The sequence below is a fragment of the Lissotriton vulgaris genome, chromosome 3_1 (assembly GCF_964263255.1).
Source record: "Lissotriton vulgaris chromosome 3_1, aLisVul1.2, whole genome shotgun sequence".
Taxonomy (NCBI): domain Eukaryota; kingdom Metazoa; phylum Chordata; class Amphibia; order Caudata; family Salamandridae; genus Lissotriton; species Lissotriton vulgaris.
In genome coordinates this window covers 473,899,912-473,921,294 of record NC_141689.1, presented here as the reverse complement: position 1 = coordinate 473,921,294, position 21,383 = coordinate 473,899,912, and the positions used below count along the sequence as shown (strand labels likewise).

At 46.1% G+C, this 21,383-nt stretch overlaps 1 protein-coding gene across 2 annotated transcripts in view; it reads right to left on the bottom strand.

Annotated features, from left to right (window-relative positions):
- TRAPPC13 (trafficking protein particle complex subunit 13) overlaps window positions 1–21,383 on the bottom strand; it is a 373,612-nt gene that overhangs the window by 174,958 nt on the left and 177,271 nt on the right. For both annotated transcript variants that reach the window (XM_086960695.1, XM_086960696.1), the window contains exon 5: window positions 13,910–14,037. In XM_086960695.1, coding sequence (XP_086816821.1) covers window positions 13,910–14,037 — 128 coding nt within the window. The remainder of the gene's footprint in view (window positions 1–13,909; window positions 14,038–21,383) is intronic.

Below are 21,383 nucleotides of genomic sequence, written 5' to 3'. Positions count from 1 at the left end.
GAGGTCTCTGTGTACAACTACGCAGACGATCTCCAGCTCATCTTTTCCCTCTCTTCCTCCCCCGACTCAATAACTAATTTTCAGTTCATCATGACCTTCATCCAGGACTGGATGAACTTCAACCACCTGAAACTCAATCCCGATAAAACGGAATTGGTGTTGACGGGTGGTTGCTCCAGTCCTTGGTCCCCCTCTTTTTGGCCCCTTTCCCTAGGCTCCCCTCCTATTCCTGTATCTTCCGTCAAAACTCTTGGGTTCAAAATTAACAACCAATTTTCCCTACACTCTCAAGTCTCCGCCGTGGTATCTTCAGCCTTCCTCTCCCTCAGGACTATACGCAGAGTCTCACGATTCTTCTCCCCCGAGGCGCTCAAGCTAATACTTCTGGCCATGGTAACATCTCGCCTAGATTACGGCAATGCCCTCTATCATGGCATGCCCGACTACCTCATGAGGCGTCTGCAATTGGTCCAAAACCAAGTTGCTCGGCTGGTTTTCAACTTACCAAAATCACATCACGTAACACCTCTCCTCCTTTCCCTGCATTGGCTTCCTGTCCGGCAGCGCGCCTTATTTAAGCTGGGCTGTACCATCTTTAAAGCCCGGACAGGCTCCGCCCCTTCCTTCATCAATTCAGCCATTCAAAACTACACTCCTTCGAGAGATCTCCGATCTTCTTCCCACCACCTCCTTGTGGTCTCCCGTTTCAAACGGAAGAAGTGGGGGGGCTCCAAGTTCTCGACCACTGGCCCAGCTTTTTGGAATTCCCTCCCAACCTCCCTGAGAACGTGCATCCAGTACCCTTTGTTCCGTAAAGGCCTCAAGACCTTTCTCTTCACCCAATCCTTCCCACCTTAAATGGTCAGACTCCCCACCCTTCCTGCCCCCTGAGTAGCAGTAGCCAGGTAGCGCCAAGAAACCGCTAGGTGTACGAGCGCTCTACAAAACTTTTAAACTCAAACTGTTAAAAATACGTGGTGGACAGGATGTGATTAGGTTCCATAGGCTTGTACCTAAAGAAAACAAATATGAACTGTACCAAAGTTAATGTATTTTAGCTTTCAACTGACCCTTTTCTGGTGAGATCTCTGGTCATTTGAAATGAGAATTTTATTTTGATTATTTGCTGTGCTGCTTGGTATTTTTGCATTAAGCTCTTGTTAGATAGGAGGACTTCCCAACGGGTTTGTGTTGTATTTTTAAAACCGATAATTACAACAAAGCTGTGAGGAAGGCTGCATCACTGATATTTTACTGTTAACTACCAACTAGAAACTAACTATATGGTAAACATCATACATCTTATCCAAGAGTTATTCCATACACTTCAGTTAATTTTGGTGATTGAAAACCATGACCTTTGGGACACCAAATGACTATTCTCAGATCTAGAGTTTCTGCTCCTAGAATACTTCTCGGTTGAATGGAGGTTCATTAAAAACACTTGGGAAGGGGGAAATTAGTTGATGCAAGCGCCACCTCCGCTCTACTGTAGAGTGGCAAAAATCAGGTTTAGCAAAAAACATTACCCCATTAGACCCCTTCTGGTAGTTCGGGGGGGTTGATCATAGACCAGCAGTCTAAGGAGGAAGTTCCCGGAGAACACCAGGAGAGCCCTGCGTTTTCCTCCGGGAAAGCTGCTGCGGTCAGGTCGTTGCTTTTGGTTAAAAGGGAAGCGGTGTGCCCGCTGAAATTCATGGTCCGTATTCCAGTTCGAACGATCGGGAAAAGCTTCTTGCAGGAGTTTCACAATATAGCGCCTTGGGTCATCCCCTCCACTCCTTCTGGAATGCCAAGGAGGCGAAGATTATTCCTTCGTTGTCGGTTCTCCTGCTCTTCCATCTTTGTCATTAAGTCCGTCAGACAAGCAGCGTGAGAAGAACCTTGGGCTTTTAAGGTAGTTACTTCGGTTTCCAAGCTCTCTGTACGGTCTTCCACCATGGTGACATGGTCGCTAGTGTCAGTGTATATTTTGTTTAGCTTTCTAATACCCCCTTGAAATTTTTTTGCGTCCCCTTTAGCTAAACGACTGTCAGAGAGGACCTCTTCTTGGAAATCCTTGATTGAAGCTAGCAAAGAGGCTAGTGAGGGTTCTGTCGTTTATTCTGGTGTGGTTTTTAAGGTTTAGCAAAGCGATGTCTGAACAACGTCTTCGCCGGGGGGATAAGACATCTGAGAGTCTGAATAGTCCCACTTAAGCTGGCTGCTTCTTTTTGCCTTGTTTCTGGTCTTCTTCTGGCACTGCACAGTTCTGGTGTCTTTAGAGAGATCAATGCTATTATCTTCGCTTGAGCTGATTCCATCTTCAACTGTTGTGGATATAGAGCCATCTGACACAGAGTAGAAGTTTTCACCGCTAGGTTCAGGAGTCCAAAGAGCTTGGGGGGCAGAGTTGGCTTCCAAGCTAAGGATATAATTGGTAATGCCGGCTGAAGGGAGTTTGGGCCCTCCCTCCAATATGCAGATTGTCGGTGCAGAGTCCAAGATTGGGGCAACGGTAGCAGAAGGTGTTGTTATTCCCAAATCCCCTATGATTCTGGAAAATCCTTCAGTGGGTACTGGGGTGAGAGTAAAATTAGTAAGTCTATCAGTCCTTCTGTGTCTTCGCGTTGTCCCCTTGAGCTCGCAACTTGAGGTCGCAATTTCCATGGGTTGGGCAGAGGGTGCAGCTTTCCTTCGGAGTAGTTGTCGATTGCTTAAAGTTCGAATCCCCTTGTTTGTCTAATAGTGAGCAATCCGGCTCGCGCTCAGGGGGGGGGGAGTGTGGTATCTAGTGTGCAGTCAAGTGCAGAAAGTGGCGGCTTAACTCCAGAAAAAAGTTTGGCTAGGGAGGGCTGAATTTCTGCACCTTCCTTTAAAGCTCCATTCCCCCCCCCCCTGAGTTTCCCTGTTGTCTTTTTAGGACCAATGGCCTACCCTTTACCTTTGGGTAGGTTGTCCGTTACCCCACCATCTCCGAGAACAGCTCTGGTTTGAGCAGATTAGGTGGCTTTCGTTTTGCTGCCTTTGTTGCTTTTTGCGCCCTTGGTCGACATGATCCGGCTCCGCTGCCTTCTTTCTCCCAGCCGTAACACCAGATTAATTGAGACCGATGATAGCGCAGAGGCAACAATGTAGCAGAGCAGCCAGCGGGTAAATAGCTCCCAAAGCGCTCTTGCAGAGGCAAACACCCTGCGTCTGTTTTCCACATCCAGATCAGTCCCGGCGATCTGGAAGTAGAGACTGGTCACATGCGTTCTGTTCTCTTTCTGCATCACGGAGCAGTCTGCATAGCCGACAGTCGATGTGCATGGCGTGAACGGCTGAGTGGCATGGACTCACGCTGACTCCATCTTGCTCCCCTTGTGTCTCGCCAGATTGAAAGTCATCATAAATGGGGCCTACTGGATCTTCCGGTCTGAGATCAAGGCTGGGTTTTTTGGGGGGGAAATTAAGGCAAAAAAGGGGCCAACCTAAAGGGCAGACTAAACTTCCCTGACTCAGAGAAACTCGCTAAATCTAGTATTCTTCCACCTTATCACCTTTTTCTGGATCACTTTGATCTCCCCCTCTGCTATCTATCTCACATGGCGTACACACAGAGGACTGAGACAGTTTAGTTCCTGAATGGGGGAATCTTTTTTTCTCATTTTTTTCTTCCTTTCTTTGATTTCCTCCTTTTCTCCTAGTTCTCTTTAAGGTACTGACATATGCCGAATTCTCTTGGTTGCACTAACAGGCGTGGCCTAGCAGCGGGGACCCATTTCTGACAACTATCACTCAGGGTTTTCCTGATTGCTCTAGTTTGGGGGGGAATGGGGAAGGGTGGGAGGAAATCTGCACTGTGGTGGAGGGATCAATGGCACTTGTCACTATTGTATTGTATTGTATTGACCTTAGCTAATGCAAAGCTGTACTGGAAGATAAGAGAATTGAGCAAATTGAGCAAGATTGTGGTAACGGAAGAGAAGGAATCCTTAAGGTATTGCTGCACACAGGATAAAATTCATTATATTTTTGATTATGTGGGGTACACAATTTGTATATAGTTTAAACTTGACCAATTTATACAAATATTTGTATGAATAAGTTAAGCGCCCTTAGAATCGTTTCAGTTAACATATGTGGTCTGAATGACACCCTGAAAATACAGAAAGTGACACAGGGTCTGTGATCACTGGGGGCTGATATCGCCAGTCTCCAGGAAACGCATATTGAGGGATCGCAGAAACATGTATTGAACTCACTGGGATGTAGACTCACATGGGGACTACAAAGGGTGCGAGAATAAGAGGGGTAGGGGTCATGGCACAAAATAGACACCCATTGAAATCTAATTGTGTGAAAATCTGACCCTCTTGGAAGATGGGTTATAGTGGAATGTTGTCTTCCTCCTAATTTTTCTTTCACTTTATTGTTGTGTGTCGATTTCGATACCGTATATAGATTTCCCGATTTATGCCCTTACATAGGTACAATTCCCATTGCCCTTATTTAGGCATAGAAATCCAGCCCTTACTTAGGCATTGCCCATGCTAACCAAATACAGGCATGGTCAACTACATCCGTCCATCCACGTCACAACGAGTTCTTGGAAAACCAGAGTCTTAAGCCTTTAGGACTACCCCTTGCTTGGATATTGATTTCTCCAAGAACTCATTTATTATGCATGACGTTCCTCTGCCCGACTTTTAAGTCAATACTGGCATTCCTAAACACTTTCAAGGTATAAATATACCTTCACTTACCAAGGCAAGCCATGGTATGGCACAGCTCGGCTGCATACTTGCACGATGCGGCTCGCCACGGCAAGTTCGGAAGGAGATAGAGTCCCTGCCTGACGCACTGACCAGACGCTGCCATCCTCCTCGCAGAGAATCCAGCTCCAGTGTTTCTGAATCCCCTTGCGGGGTATTAGATATTGAGTCCTGAAAAGAGATTCCAACCTCTCTCATTCTAAGGTATGGAGCAGACTAGAACCTAGAGAAACTTTTGGCAACTCATGGCAATACTAAAATATAGCTAACTATGCTTAAGAAAACGGCACCTACTTCATACCTTGTACTACACTTAGGTTAGGTACACTGGGGTAGTACTAGCTAGAAGTACTAGATTTTATGTATGTATTTTTATGAATATATGTCAAAGCAACAGACCATGCTATTGCAGTATTATTTTATCTTACTGCTAACGCTGTACTTATTATACTTCGCATTCTGTCTTTCGATTGTAGCAGTTCATATCTCTTGCATGAGAAATAAGACTGTTCAATAAATCTTTTTTTAAATGCAATTCTCTCTATTTCTGTGCAACTCTGTAGAAACGAAGCATGCACGATTGACTGAGTGAAATTGTTATCTATTGTTTCCACGATTCTGAGGCTGTTCCGATTCTAAGAGAAACAACGTTGTCATGTTTATGCAGTTGTCAGAAAAAAAATCCCTTCTTGTTTATTCAAGAAGTTTCTAGTGACCTCTGAGTTAGCTGGCACACACAAGTAATTAAGTTTAATGTACTCAATAGAGACAAACTGACCTCAGTCCTATGTCAAATCTATAGTGTATATTATTCCAATGTGCAGAGCCTATCAGAGATATGGGAACTACACTACATTATGTTTCATCTATGGGAGTAACACTGGCGACCACAGAGTTTTTAACTGGATTACAGAAGAACTTGCCCATTGGTCTCTCCCGATCGTTATCTGTAGTGACCTTAATATCAATTTACCCAGTAAATGGAAGGCAAATGATCAATGGTCTTACGTTGGTAGGAAGCCCAAAGTATATCAAGTTGTATTAAAGCTAATGCAAACTCAAGAGCTCAGCGAAGTGTGGGCTAGCTTAAAATCTACCCTGCCGGGATACACATACTTTTGCGCCCCTGCACATTTCCCTACTAAGGTTGGGCTATTTTTTGGTCTCATCTTCCTTGCTCCGAGACTGCTCTATAGAAATTGCTACGCGTTTTATGTCAGACCACAACCCACTTATCTTAAACATCGGAGGGTTGTGAAACAGCAGGGAGATTCCGAATTGGAGCTTTGAAAAAGCTTTACTCCATGATGCTGGATACCGAATGCATATGCAGGGGTGGATCCAAGAGTTTCTTGAGTTAAACATAGGGTCAGCTACAACCATGATGGTATGGGACGCATTGAAGGCGTGCATCCGGGGGGAGACCCTACGGTTCTCTTTAAGGAAAAATAAGAAAGAAAAGACGCAGATCTCGGAACTCCAAGACAAGATGAAAAAGGCAGAAGACAAATTAACTCAGGCAGTACAAATGGGGGCTGAAATAAAGCTGCTCAACTTCAAGATGCGGGTGGCCAAAGAGTGCGCTGTCAAAAAAGCCACACCAGCCTCAGTAGCCCTCGGTGGAGGGGAAAACAGCTCATAAGTGGGGGAGGGTTGTAGGCTGACCCTCCCAAGACACTGAGGGTGTGCCCAATGCCCCACAGAAGGGAGTCCCATGGAAGAATGAGGATCCTGAAGGGGCTCCTGGGGAGTCGACCAGCCTGCCGGATCTGGGAGCTCCTGAGGGGGCTCCACAAATTTCTTTTTTTTTTCTTCTTTCATTACACATTATGTCACATTCATAATACTAATACAAATATTATACATTTGTCAAAATAGTTTTAAATGTATACTTAACCACAACTGATTTGATGAGATTCCTCCTATTATGCAATACAAAAGGGAAATAAAAAAATACAATACATTCACCCAATATCCACCTGGGCTTGTGATATACCGTCTGTGATTCCAAAACCATTACAAAAACAAATAAATTACTATGTTTCCATGGTCTCTTTCCATTTTATAATTGGCTCCCAAATTTTTAATCCTAACTTTCTTCCCCTTTTTCCCTTACGTGAGAATATTGCCTTTTCCAAATTATACATTCCTAATAGATTTGAAAGCCAGGTTTGCATTACTGGGGGGATTTCTCCAGCCATGCTCTTGCTATTGTCAGTCTTAATACTGCGGTAGCAATAAACATAAATTCTTTATAAATATAAACTTCCCCCATATCCCTCCCCAGCCGTATTAACAGTGGCGTTAATTGCACTCGTATTCTTAAAGTATTACCCATAAATTCTTCTATCTTTTTAATCAAAGTATGAATTTGGGGGCAGGTAGCAAACATGTGGACAATATCTGCGTCTACAGCATTACATCGAGGGCAGGTGGTACCAGTCAAGCCTCCCCATTTAGCTATTCTAGCCGGTGTGTGGTACAGTGAAAACAGACTTGTAATGTTGAGATTGGAGGGGGCCCAAACATAAAATGGTACGACCCAGATCAAGTGATTCCGTAAAATTTTCAGTCACTCCTCCCAATTTCACAACCCATCTGTTACTAAATTTATCCATGTCATCCACCTTCCCTTTTGCAAGGCTTGCATAAAAAGATCTTATCGTGCAGTCTCCTCCTCGTCCTATTTCCTCCAGCATTTCATTGCGACTGAAGCCTGCTGCCCCACCCCGCTTATTGCTGAGAAAACTCCTTATCTGTAGAAATTTTAAAAAATCCCTCCTTGCAATACCATATTTACGGGTTAAGTCTTCAAATTGAACAATCCCCTCTTCATCCATTAGGTCCCCAATCTGTATTATCCCTTTTTCCGCCCATCCAGCCATTATTACATCAGCAAAGACTGCCGCCGGGAAAGATTTATTCTTATATAGCCTGATATACCTATTGTATCTTCCTAGGTTCGCCCTTTTTAAAAAAGCATTCCATATCTTAACTGCTGCTTCTACGGTCTTAAATCTAGTCCTTTTGTAATAGCCGAACTCCACACAATTTATTAAACAATTTTCTGTCTCGACCCCAACACTGCAGAGTACACTTCCGTAGACATAATCGTTAATCTTTCCTCGAGTCCACCACCCCCTATTAGTCCCTGCATGTACTTTAGTGCTGCTGCCATTTGGTACATTCTAAAATCAGGGGCCCCCCAACCCCCCTCTCTCTCTTGGAAGGGTCATATAACGATATGCACACCGGGTCTTCCCATGTGCCCAAATAAATCTATTCAATACAATCTCTAACAAATTAAACCATTTAGCTTCAAAAACCAAAGGGATAGTTCTAAAAAAATAAAGAAATTTGGGCAATATCAACATTTTTATTACATTAGTGCAACCCAGCAGAGAGAGATGCAGATTGTTCATTCTCTCTAAGTCACTCTTTACCTTCACCATTAATGGAGCCATATTACTCTCAACTACTACTCTCAAGTCCGCCGATAGTGAGACCCCCAAGTATACTGCGGAGCTAACCACTCTGTTATCATCGCACCTAGTATGTGTATTCTTTATGATCTGCGTTTTGGCTCTGTTCAAACTATAGCCCGAAATCTGCCCAAACAATAGGGCCTCCGCTTCTACCTCTTTTATAGCTAAGGAAGGGTTCGATGTTAAAATTGCTACGACATCTGCGTACGCTAGTGTCTTCACTATACTATTATTTACTTTTATCGGTGGTATATCCACATTAGATTCAAAACTCCGCAATAACAGCTCCAAATATAACGTGAAAAGAAAAGGCAAGGAGGGGCACCCTTGCCTGGTCCCCCTAGCAATATTAACTGCATCTGAAAGCCCTCCGTTAACTATAATGCTAGTAGTGGGGGTAATATATAAAGCCTGAATAGCTTTTATAAACTTTTCCCCTATCCCACACCATTTCATCACATACCACAGATAATCCCAAGAGACCCTGTCAAACGCCTTCTCTGCGTCGAGAAAAAGTGCTGCAACAGGGTCTCGTAAGACATCTGCAGCATCAAAGGTTGTAACTACCGTCCTAACAACCTTATAGGTAATATAAACATGCAAGCTATGGGTGGAGGGGACAATGCCTCCGTGGAACCAGAATTTTACTCAGTGAATGGGGGGCTCCACAAATTTGTAAGGGGGCACTGGTAGCACTAGCTCCGGTGACGCCGGGTGGGAGGGCGGCGCCGAACCCTCTCCAGAGGCCTCTACAGAAGAACCCAGAACTCGGCGTCGAAATGACACGTGTCGGCGCCGGTTGTGCCTCGTCAGACGCCGACTTGGCAGCCTCCGGCAGAAAAATGGCAGAACTCTGGTCAATTTAACAAAAGGGCCTACAAATTAGGCAGGCTGGGCCTATGTAAGGGGTTCATACTTCAGGTGTGGGCAGAACAGGCCCTATGATAAAATTAGACCCTGCTTCATCCCCTCCTCTTGCTCATTCTTGAACAAAATCCTTACTACATACCTTTCAGGCTTTTCAAGTATTTCGTAATGGTAGCGGGCTGCATTTAGTGTAGTCCTATTGTTGTTACTTCTACAACTTCTATAAGTGCAAAGTTATTCACGTTCCTTGCTCTCACTTTGCAAATTATGCTTTTCTCAGGAGGTGCAACTGCGACGTACATGGTGTGCTGGCTGACGAGCATATTGTACATTAGATCACAGCCCACGCAGTTAGAGACAGGTATGTCATTGTAACACATGTAGTTTTCTCTGTCTGTAGGCCGTTGTGTAACATCCTGCACTGTCAACTGTCCCCCAGTCCCATCATTATCAAGAGCTATGTATTCAATTTGGTGCAATATCTCTGTGTCATTTACGCAATATCTCTGGCATAGCACTGTGATCACAAAACACTATAAGGAGCTTAGTCATCATAATGGGAGGAATGGGGGTCAATACTGCTAGTAGCACCCATGGTCATTTTATCTAATTGTTCTGAAAGTCTTGGGGCATTGTTGCCCCTAAATCATTCCCCTGAACAGTTGGCAAAGGTGCCTCCTAGTCCATCCCCCTCCCCCCCTCCCTAAGACCCCCAAAACGCTCCAGTTAACATTTGGTGACCCTGAAACTATAAAAAGCTCCCCCTCTGAAGAAGAAGAGATCGCCTGGGCTGACGAGGCAATCTTTCGGTGCCGCCTCATCCAGAGCGGGCTCCGATTCCAGAGAAAGGAGCGGAGGTGGAGCAGAGTAGGCGAGCATCCGGTGCCAGGATGGCGCCGACCCCAGCTCCTGTCTGTGCTCAAGTCAAAGTTATGAGCACAGGCAACCACCTGCGGCACCACAGCGAGCCCCACGGGGCTATGCAGCGCAGCAGAGGTGCCATGGGCAAAGAGGGAAACCCAAAAGGGCCCTGCCCTAATGACCCCACGTGGAGCGTAGAGGGGGACCCAGCCGGGCCGTGCCCTAACACCACCACATCTCCGACGTTCCTGGGAGGCAAGGGCTCAACTGGCGCCGGGGGCAAACCCGCCAGCGAGTCCGTCAGAGACCACACAAGAGGTGGAGGTTCAGAGGACACCCCAGGAACGGGAGAGGACCCAAGGAAGGTCTGCAAGGCTGTAGCATAGGCCTCCATTTGGACCAGAGTCGCCCCACACACGAAAAGGGCGGATAGAGGGGGGACGCCCGTCAAGAGCACACGTCCAGAAACTTCCGGGAATCCGAGCCCCTGACAACAGAAGGTGAGGTCGATGACCTAGGCGACAAGTGCCTCGACTTACCAAGTGGAGAACGACGGCCCCAGACCCCAGTGGACGATCGACGGCGGAACCGGACAGTAGAGGGAGCTGCAGTCGACGACGAGGCCGGGGGCGAGACGACTTCGACCGGGACAGCGGTGCCGAAAGAAGCTTCATATAGCACTCCCGCCGAGACTTCGGTTTCAGACGTTGGCAGGCTTCACAGGCCGTGGAGTCATGGTGCTCACTCAGACCCCACATACAAATAAGATGCGGGTCTGTCGTGGACATCTGCCGCGAACAAGAATTATAAGATTTAAAGCCCGAAGGCATCGCACACTGTTCCAGACGCGAAGCCTCGAAAATTAGGTCTGAAAACAGGCTAGAGGAGCTCACTGTGAAAAAGAAGGAAACCGACGTCAGCACGCCGGGAGGGACTTATATGACCCAGCTGACGTCACGTACGAGGTCGACATCAGGGCGGGGTCGTGTGGGGCCGTCCCCCGGAGCGCAGAGGTGCTGCTGCAAAACATTTCCGGATCCAGTGCACACCTGGGGATATTCTTAGTTAAGGAATCTGCGGCTAGATGTCTATCAGATTCTAAGATATATTCTAAGATTTTTGCGGCTAGACTATCTTTAAGAATTGAACCCCTGGTGTTGGAATGGCAACACGGGTTCATCCCCAAGAAAGGTACTACACGAACACATACAACGGACCATTACTTTATTTGACGCAGCTCAGATATCAGGAGACCCGATGTTGCTAATTTTACATGACGTTGAAAAAGTATTTGATCGCGTCTCCTGGCAGTTTCTCTGGGGCGTCATGAGAAGGATGTGTTGTGGGCCTAAGGCAATTCAAGCTATTCAAACTCTCCACAGCCAGCATTTCAATTAATAGGAAGTTAACGGAGCAGATTGAAATCTCACGGGGTACCCGCCAAGGCTGTCCTTGCTCTCCACTGCTCTTCGCTTTATATATAGATCCTCTTATAATAAAAATAGAAAACAATCAAGAAATCCGGGCTGTGAGCAGATTTGGTTGGGACACTAAAATCATGGCCTATGCCGATGATATGGCCGTGGCGACCCCGGATCCTGAGACTGCCATTTTAGCATTGGAACAGAAGGCTCAGGAGTTTGGAAAAATTTCGGGATATGCACTTAATAAACGAAAAACACTGATCACTTTAAATAAAGAAATCAATAGGGTGGACAGTCTGGTTGTCCAGAAAGCTAAATACTCGGGAGTCACTATTGTCACAAACACCGATCTGATCGTGGCAGAAAATCTGATCCAGTCGGCGGAAGAAACTAAAAGAGCGCTTAACCAGATAAATAACTTACACTTGACTATAGTGGGGCGGTGTAATGTTATCAAGATGACCTTTTCCCCAAACTACTACATTTTTCAGGGCTATCCTTCTAGAGTTCAGTAAAACTATGCTCCAGAGATTTGAACCACTTTTCTCACAATTTATCTGGGCATACTCTCAACCTAGGCAGGCTTTTAAGCTACTCTCCATGCCCAGGGAGAGGGGTAGATGGGCACCCCTAATATAAGATTGTATTACTGGGCTTCAGTCCTACAGTATAGTATGGAACTGCTGCACGAACATTCCTATACTACAATCGCAGGACTCCAGTCTCCCTTCCAACTACTACTTGGGGAGGAGGCCCGGGGGATGCCTGTGGCAGTAATTGACCATTGGATATTACAAACGGGTTAGATTTAAGACCCTGGTGAGTGCATATAGAGTTTTTTTCCAAGATACGCAGAATTTATGGGCTGGGCAGACAATTATTATTCTCCCATCAATAATAATACCAACTTGCCAGCTATTTTTGGGAGATCTTATCTCCAGGACTGGTATAAAGCGGGATCTTAAAATTGGGAGATTTAATCACCACTGAAGGAATAAGTCATTTATTGCCCATAAAACTCAATACAATCTGAGGGAACAAGAGGCTTTTAAGTACATTGCCATAAGGGATTTCTTGGTCCGAAAGGCTGGTGAGTCTGCCGGGTTCGCAAAGATTAACCTTATCGACAAACTAAAAGCCCCCGCTCTACCCCATATTGGATACATTTACTCCACACTGAACAGCCAAATGCCCGATGACATGTTTAAGATAGCAAGAAAATGGCAGGTGAAGCAGGTCACTCCTCATAATACCTTTTATCGTGCCTTGCGATCTGCCCAGAGCGATCTGCTGTCGGCCAAACTGAGGCACAATTATTTAAGGCCACCTTTTTTCTGTACATTACACCCAGCAGAATTGCTAAATGGGGAACAGGTAAAGGGACGCTCTTTCCTAGGTGCTCGGAGTTTAGTGCAGACACAGTACACATGTTCGCAACTTGTCCAAAACTTACACCATTGCTTGGCAAAATACAAGATTTCTTAAGGAAAGTCCTTTCTCAGGATATTTAGTTAACCCCCACGGCTATTCTGATAGGGACACAAGCCATGGTTAACAGAAGGAGCGGCGGGGCATTTATCTTTGCAGCCATGACAATACTGCGGATCTGTATAGCCTCTGCATGGATAGATCCAAACCCTCCATTGTTCTCCCAGTGGTTGGCCTGACTAGTCACGACTTGTCACCTTTAGAAGGCTATCTTTGCTAAAAAAAAAAAAAAAGCCATCCGGGGAAAAAGGAAGGGCCTAATTATCTGGGAACCCTTAACGGTATGGCTCAATCAGGTAAACTACTAGGGCCCCCGTAAAGCAAATTTTCTTCCTTCTCCTTTCAGCCAATGCCTGTCTATCAATTTTGTTTGTCTTGATTACATGTGATGCTCGATTATGTAAAGGTGTGCCATATCTGATTCTTTTGAAGATTTAGGGCAGGGACATCGCTAAGTTTATGTTGATTATACATCTTATTGCTGATAGCTCATTATGGTTGTTAAAAGTCAGCCACTCTTATGTGATTATGCTTTATCTTATACACTTTGTGGATTAAGAAAGGCAACAAGAGAATATATGTAAGCGGTTCTCTCTACCTCGAGTTAACCTTTTTGTTTCTGTTTTTCGGGTGAGGGGAAGAGGGGGGAGGGGTGGTTTGATACTGCTTCATCTTTGTATTTGGTTTTGTACTTTATATTCATCAAAATAAAATTTAAAATCAGTTGAATGCATGGAGGCCACGTATCAGAGGGTGCCGAGGACATTACAGATTGCCTGAATGTAAGACATGTACAGCATATGTAGAATCTACCCACTTATCCATGAATTTTCTACTCCAGAGGGAGGTGGAAATGATTGGGAATAATGGTAACTGGTAGGGGAGCTGGGTACTTTATGGAGTTTCTAGTATGTGTTATTGTTTTCTTTTTTTTAAATATCAATAAGAAAAGCATTGGTGTCGTAATTAGCCAAGTTCATTCATGTCTTACACAAAAACTACAAAAAATATACTTTACTGAATTTCAGTTGTTGTTACTACCACTTACATGTGTGTCCCAATCTCCTTCACTTCATGGTGGATAACATCATCTATACAGCTATCAGGCGAAAGCTCTGCGACTGCAGATGTGGACGCAGACAGGTTTAAACGTTGAGAGCTGGTCTGAAGATCGGCCTTTTCAGGGATTAAAAAATTTAAAACATTCAATGTTTTCAACATACCAAAAGAAAATCTTAAACTTTTAGCATTTGTGGTCATACAAATTCAGATTCCATTCCTTTTTTCAGGTTGTCCTATTAAAATTATTTCAGATGGGCGCAAAAGGGGGGCATATTTGTTGTTATTGCGTTTTTGCTTAACCAAATAAATGCAGTAGATCATTTAAAACAAAAGGCATTTTACTTTTCATTTGCATCTACTTAGTGTGCTTTATTTGTTCCTTTTAAAGTTGTCAGTTATCAAAATGATGCCTGTCCCTGAACTGTACAATTCTAGTTCTTTTAGGTATTCTAGGTGCAGTGTCAATATATTCTTTGCCCTGTGGCTACACACTATGGTTTTGACACTTTTGACATGGTTTTGACATCGACACTGCTTGCGATTTTGTTCTTCTCTGCTTGTTTACAAAAAACATGGAGGCTGTTCAGAGGAGTATGGTTGAGCTCTTGACTCTTAGGAAGAAGCAATGCAGGTCTCATCAGATAGTCCTAAGCTCCAGAGTGTTGACATGGAGTGTAGATTCCACCAGAGACCATTGACCTTGGGTGCTCAACTCCTGCAGATGTTTTGGATAGTATTGTATTGTCAAACCCCCTGTGACCTGGAACCATTGCAAGGGTAGCTCTTCCCGAAACATTCAGATTTCAAGGTGGCACAATGGCATGAAATGAATGGCATATGAGAATCTCAAACGAAGGATAGGATTTAGCCACTTTTGTATTCAGTATTGCACCTAGAAATGGGATGCAGCAAGATGGGACCAGATTTTAGTGCATTGATGTTAAGACCGAATCTTAGAATAGTTTTATACATGCCAATATGGAGGCACTGGCTGCTCCAGAAGAAGGCCATTTGCTCAGACAAATATCTAAATAAGGGAATAGTTGATGGTCTTTTCGTCGCAGAATAAACACTGCTGCAGCACCTAAACATTTGACAAAGAGACTCAAAGCTGATTTTAGGCTAAATGGAAGAAACTTTGTATCAGTAATGACAACTGGTCACCTTAAATTTTAAGAATTTGCGATGCTTGGGGTGTATTAGTGTATGAAAATATGAATCATGTAGACAGAGTGACATCATATATTCACCCATCTTCAAAAGATGAACGGGATGGCCAAGATGGGGGAGTGAGCAGACGCAAACTCGGGTCCCTCGAGCCTACGTGCACCCTCGGCACCCATGCACTCAAAGGGGGAAATCTGAAGCCCCATTGCCCTTCTTGAGCCCTTGAGTCCCTTTGAGCTCCCCGGGCTCCGATAATTGCGCAAGGCAGTGTCTGCCGAGAGCGAGATTGGCAGCCCAGCAACCACGGGAGAGTGGAGGAGTCTCACTTGCGGCAGGCTGTGGGCTGAAGGGTCTGACTGATCCCGGCAGATACAACGTGGGGCAGTGCGCACCCACTAGTCTGCCCAACAAGGGGAAGATGTGGAGAGGGGCGGACTTGGTTACCCCCGGCATCCGGATGCCGAATGGAGACCCCTGCGGCCGTGCTGGCTGGGTCCATGAGAGGCGGAGAGAGGGTAATGGCAAAAATGCAGGACCACTGCGCGTATCCGGCTCCCCTCCGCCCCAGGTCCGCTATAGCCTTATGCTGACACAGCATCTGCACACAGCCCTGGGAAGACCTGATGCCCCAATCCTTCTGGGAGCCCGTGAACTCCCCAGGGACACCTGAGCACGGGCGGCGAAGCACGTGGACGGTGCGAACTAGCAGCAACACCTGGAGGCGGCGACCACCTTACCCAGAGAGCTAGAAAAAACAAACAATATCCCAACAGGTATAATTCATTAGACAGTTAGATAAGACATGCAAAAACATTATCAGCAAAGGAATGAAGAGACTCAATACATCTATTTGTATGTGCCATTCGCATCATATTTATGCAAGAAAAATTGGGAAAGAAGATAAACAGTAATTTCAACACTGTAGGTAAACAATACTTCAACCCTAGTTCTACTTGGTGCAATAAAGGTGCATGTGGTGTGCACAGTGGCGACGCAAGTGACAAGGTGGTCAGCGTGAACGGCGCATAAGTGATAGGTGTTCAATATATACAGTGATAAGGTAATACAATGTGGTTTTGTAATGATTTGATACACAAGTTTTGAATGAAGATGAACTGATTTATGGAAATGGCCACATTGTAGATAGCGCCTTTTAATGGGCCCAGAGAGCGGCAGGACTGAAGAGGTTGGTAAATGTCAGAGGTGCCCTTTGTGAAGCTTGTGTACTTTTGTTGGCGGTCCGGGCCCAGACAGCGAAGCACGCGGGGCGACACCCGCCAGGCCAACAAGCCACAGCCATCGGAGATGCCGGAGACATCGACCACTTCGCACCGGTAAGGCTCGGGGTGGAGGGCCGCGAAAGCCTTTCCAGGACCTTTCTTCAATCGCGCTGCAGAAACGGAAAGAATCTCACCTGATAACTGCCTTTCTCTGAGAACGCAACACTGCATACTCGTGGGTCCACCCCTTTCTCTTGGTCTTCTCCTGGGAAGAGAAAACCCATCAAATAGGCTTCCTCAAGGCGGCCTGTGAACTTCTCCAGATTGAGTCACCGGAGGGGACCCGGGAGAGTGTGGTGGGATCAGGAACCAGGGCCAGTCGATGGTCTCGATGGAGACGGAACTGTCGAGGGCAGAGGCCTTTCGAGATTGGACCATGCTTCAGTGGCCATGGAGAGGAGGGCGGTGCTGGAGAGTTTCACAGGAGATTTGGCACAGGGAAACGCTGCCTGAGAAATTGGAACTGCAGTTCAACCATTGCATGGGTGCATGGTGGACCCCCAGGAAGGCGATGGCCACCATAGACCCTCATCTTCTGTTTTTCTCCTGGAATGGCTAGGGTTGTCCAGAACGTTCCACCCCTTCCTGAGACTTTATTCTTGTTCAACTGTTTTTGTTTGATATGTACCAAGCTATAGCTCTTTTGAGGGTTTTGGAGTCTGGGGAGTTAGTGTTCCACTCGCAGAAGCTATCACAGCTAAAGGGTCCACCTCTTACAATATTACAACCCGCGAGCCAGGGAGACCGGGAAAGGGCCATTAATAGGACCGCACACACATCCAACGATGTTAGGTGATTATCTGAAAGTTGGCTCCCTAAACGTAAAGGTGCTCAACAACCCAGTTAAGCGTACCTAGAGCACACTGGGGCAGATATATAACCACCTCCTCCCGAGCAATTTTCTCAGGCTTAAATCCAAGGCGTTCCTACATCAATTTTTCTCTTCCACGGGACACAAGACGGCTGGGGTGGTGATCCTATTTTCTCATGAATTTCAGAGATCGATTGGCCCTGAACTCCTCGAACTCAAGGGCCATCTCTTGATATATCAGATACAATTGGGCTTCCAGACACTCACCCTAGGCTCCCTGTACGCACCTAATGAGGGACAGAAACACTTCATCCGCACAGCATTAGGGGAGGCCCTCACATCCCTAGACGGGTTAGTCCTGGTAAGGAGTGACCTTAATATAGTGTTCAATAATAACTTGGATCGATCAGCCCTTAGGGAGGCAGGAGCTGGGGCACTGTCCGACAAGGGTCTGGCTTCAATGGGGGAAGTGGGGCTGATAGGCCTCTGGGGGCATCCCTTCCACATACCCATGACTGCACATTTTTCTCGCATGCCCACAAATTATTTGCTCGCTTAGATTACTTTCCAAGGAAAATGATTCTTCAGCACTTACTCTGCTTGGTGGAGACTGAAACAAGATACCTTTATGATCACTCAGACTTGAGCTCGGTAACCCTCAACGGAGAGATGCACGTAGACAATGGAGGCTCTGGGAAACATTATTGCAAAAGCCGACGAAGGTTAGACTGATCAAGAAAGCCATTAGTGACTACATCGACCTTAATTATACCCTCGATAAACCCGATCCACTCTTTGGGATGTTCTAAAGGCAGCAATTAGGGGGGGAGCTTATAGCTCTCTCAGCGGCCAAAAACACCAAAGAAAGGTTAAGCAGGCAGAGCTCCAGAAGCAGGTCTTGGAACTAGAACATATTCATCACTGAACCGGGGCCCCAGGATTTGGCACCAGATGGAGTCCGCACGGAAGCAACTGGTGAGTCTCTACCAAGACAGGGCAGAATACTCTCCTGCTTCTCAAACATTCCTTCTATGTGAATAATAATAAGTGTGGCAGGCTCCTTGCTACCAAGCTTCTAGCCCATAGGCAGTCCACTAGAGTGGGCTCCCTCTTATCTGGAGGAGGAGATCTGATAGAAGACGATTCTCCGCACTACGGCTAGGACGCGCTTGACTGATGCACAGGCGGTCTCCCCTGGATGACCCGATCTGAATCAAAGAGGTCATCTCAGCTATTTCGAGGCAGAATTCCTTGAAATCGCTGGGACCAGATGGCTTCTCTTCGGGCTTCTATAAAGCCTTCTGGTCTGAGTTAGCCCCAGTCCTCCAACAGCTTTTCAATGCTATCTGAGACCCGTCCACCCTCCCGCCTTCGATGCACGAAGCAACCATAGTCGTTACCCCAAGCCTGGGACGGGACGGATAGACGCTTGTGCGCCAACTATCGCCCTATATAACTCATGAACGTGGACGCGAAATTGTTTACGGGAATCCTAGCAGCCTGCCTCAATCCATTTATGCAGGGCCTCATAGGCCCCAACCAAGCCGGTTTTGTGCCACAGAGACAATGCGCGAACAATAGCAAAAGGCTCATACATTGAAATTAATAGCTAACCGTAGGAAGGGTTCGAGCATTCTGCTCTCAGTCGACGCAGAGAAGGCCTTTAATTGGGTCCACTGGCCTTTCACAGAAGCGACACTTTAGCACTTTGAGCTAGGGGAATGATTTAGATCATGGGTTCTAGGCGGCTACGGCTCCTCACTAGCCTCGGTGCAGGTGAATGGGCAGGGTTCAAAGAGGGCTTCCCTATAAGTCGGGGTACACAGGGTGTTGCACCCTCTCACCCCTTCCCCCTCCTCTTCGCTCTTTTCATGGAGCCTTTAGCGCAGCTGGTGAGAGATCACACCGGGATAACAGGAATTCCCCTGGGTGGGGAAGAGCATCGGATTAGCCTTTACACAGACAACGTAATGGTCATGCTGAACGACCCGAGAACTTACCTTACTTTCTACAAGAGCTTGAAGAGTTCGGGAGGGGTTAGGGTTCTGCATGAACCTCCTCAAGTCCCAGGCTCTCAATATCTCGGTTCCCCCTCCCACAGCTGAGGTCTTGAAACAGTCCTACAAGATTTGCTGGGTGACCAAGTCCAACCCCTACTTAGGAGTCTACCTAGGCCTGACTCTAGAAAAGACAAACACCCTTAATTACCAAGAGCCGATGAAACGGATATGCACCAAACTGGATCAAAGGCGGCACTTTCTACTGGGCCGGGTAGCAGCCTTAAAGATGACCACTTTACCCAGAATACCCTTCCTGTTTTTTGACCTAGAGGGCCCCATCCCATTCGAAACTCTCAAGAGGGACTATTCCATCCCCTAGGACAAACGGTTCCAATACCTCCAAATCAGACACTGGCTAATGCATCCAGCAGTGTGAGAAGGAGCAGAGCGATCATTGACGCCCTACAAGGAGAGGAGTGATCATTGAGGCTCCTAAGCAAACAGTCAGACAAGCGCCTCATCTCAGAACTATATACCCTCCTTTGACCCACACAAACTGAAGACAAATCCCCAGCCCACAGGTGTTGGGAAGCAGAAATAGGTCGATAACTCTCCAAGAAAGAATGGCATGATATCTTCAAAAGAGCAAAACACACCGCCTATAATACATCAAGCATAGACACAGCCACTAAAATCATCTCATACTGGTATCGAACTCCAGTGAGGCTTCACCAGGGGAACCGGGCCGTAGTGACAACTGCTGGCGCCAGTGTGGGGAGAAGGGCACACTCACCCTCATTCTTTGTGACTGCCCCAAGTTATCCTAGTTCTGGAACGCAGTTCTCAATTAAACGGATACTCAATTCTCAACCCAACTTCCTAGATTTCTTTTGTAAATGCTGCTGGGTCTTCCTATCTCACTTATCCTCTATAGCATTATGTAGGGGTCGACAGACAGGTATAGCGCTGTGGGCTGCACACCAGATTATCATTTCGCTTTAGGGGTCCACCGCCATTTCGACACACCTGGGCTAGCTACATCGCCTCTGGGGCATCCTAGGGATGGAGAAACCCAACCTTGCAGCCCGGGGTGGCACATTTAGATCTACTTGGAGACCCTTTATAGCTCTTTTAGCTAAGGAATTTAGAAAGCCCTCAGTATCTGCGACAAATTAGACACACTGACCCAACTCCAGGCGAAGAGAAGGAGGGCACTTAATGAGCGGCTCAAATACAGAACCCTTGACTTTGAATATTACACAGCGATTGGTACCAGAGAAGGGGGGGGGAGTTACCTGCGAGGGGAGTCCTGGGGATTTTTCTCTGTTGAATATAAAGTTACACTCTGTACTAATGTTTTAGAGGGGTTAACTCTGGTATCAAAGAAATGCTTACTATTTTGAGCTCAAGCTATAACAATAAAAATATATTTTAAACCTAAAAGATGAAGAACTTTATGAATGGTCACCATCTGGAAAGACAATTTTCTTACAGATATTTATGTTCTGAACCTCTCCTTTTTCATCAGTAAGAACCTGGAGTAAAATTGAAGATTTCTGTGTGCCTTGATGACAAACTTTGTTACACCTTTCCTTTGCATGGCTGCAATCTCAACTTTCCGCACTTAGAGGTGCAGACGTTTGACTCTGGATGGTGGCATAATGGGCAAATGTTGGGTATATTGAAGGTATGGCAAAATCCAAGACCCACTCACCTGATGGGATTTCCAACCATTTCCAAAGAAACATTCTGCCACCTAGAGGAACTTGGTTTGTGGGGTCAAATATAATGACTAATGCAAGTGAAGAGCAAGTGTCTTTGACCTGATAATTGGGACCTCTTCCAGTTGCCGGAGGCTTGGGATGAGCATTTTCTAGGGGAGGTCAATACTACTGTGGTTTCTGTGGATAGCACAGCTGTCTAATGACTGCGCCGGATGCAGATAATAAGGCGGGTATCTGTATGAGTGTATATCCCCAGTATAAAATTTGACGACTTCTATTGGCTCATTGAAAGGGTATTTGGAGCTTCAATGACCCCACTTGCCGTGCTATTTCAGATGTACTGTGTTGAATGCCATGGTGACTTGTCTTCTAAAGAGAGACTGAAAGGCATAGGACTTGACTCTGGACATCAGGTGTGAATGGTGTATATTTCATGCACTCTTGTTGTCACAGTATTGCAGCGCCAGCCACATGGCTA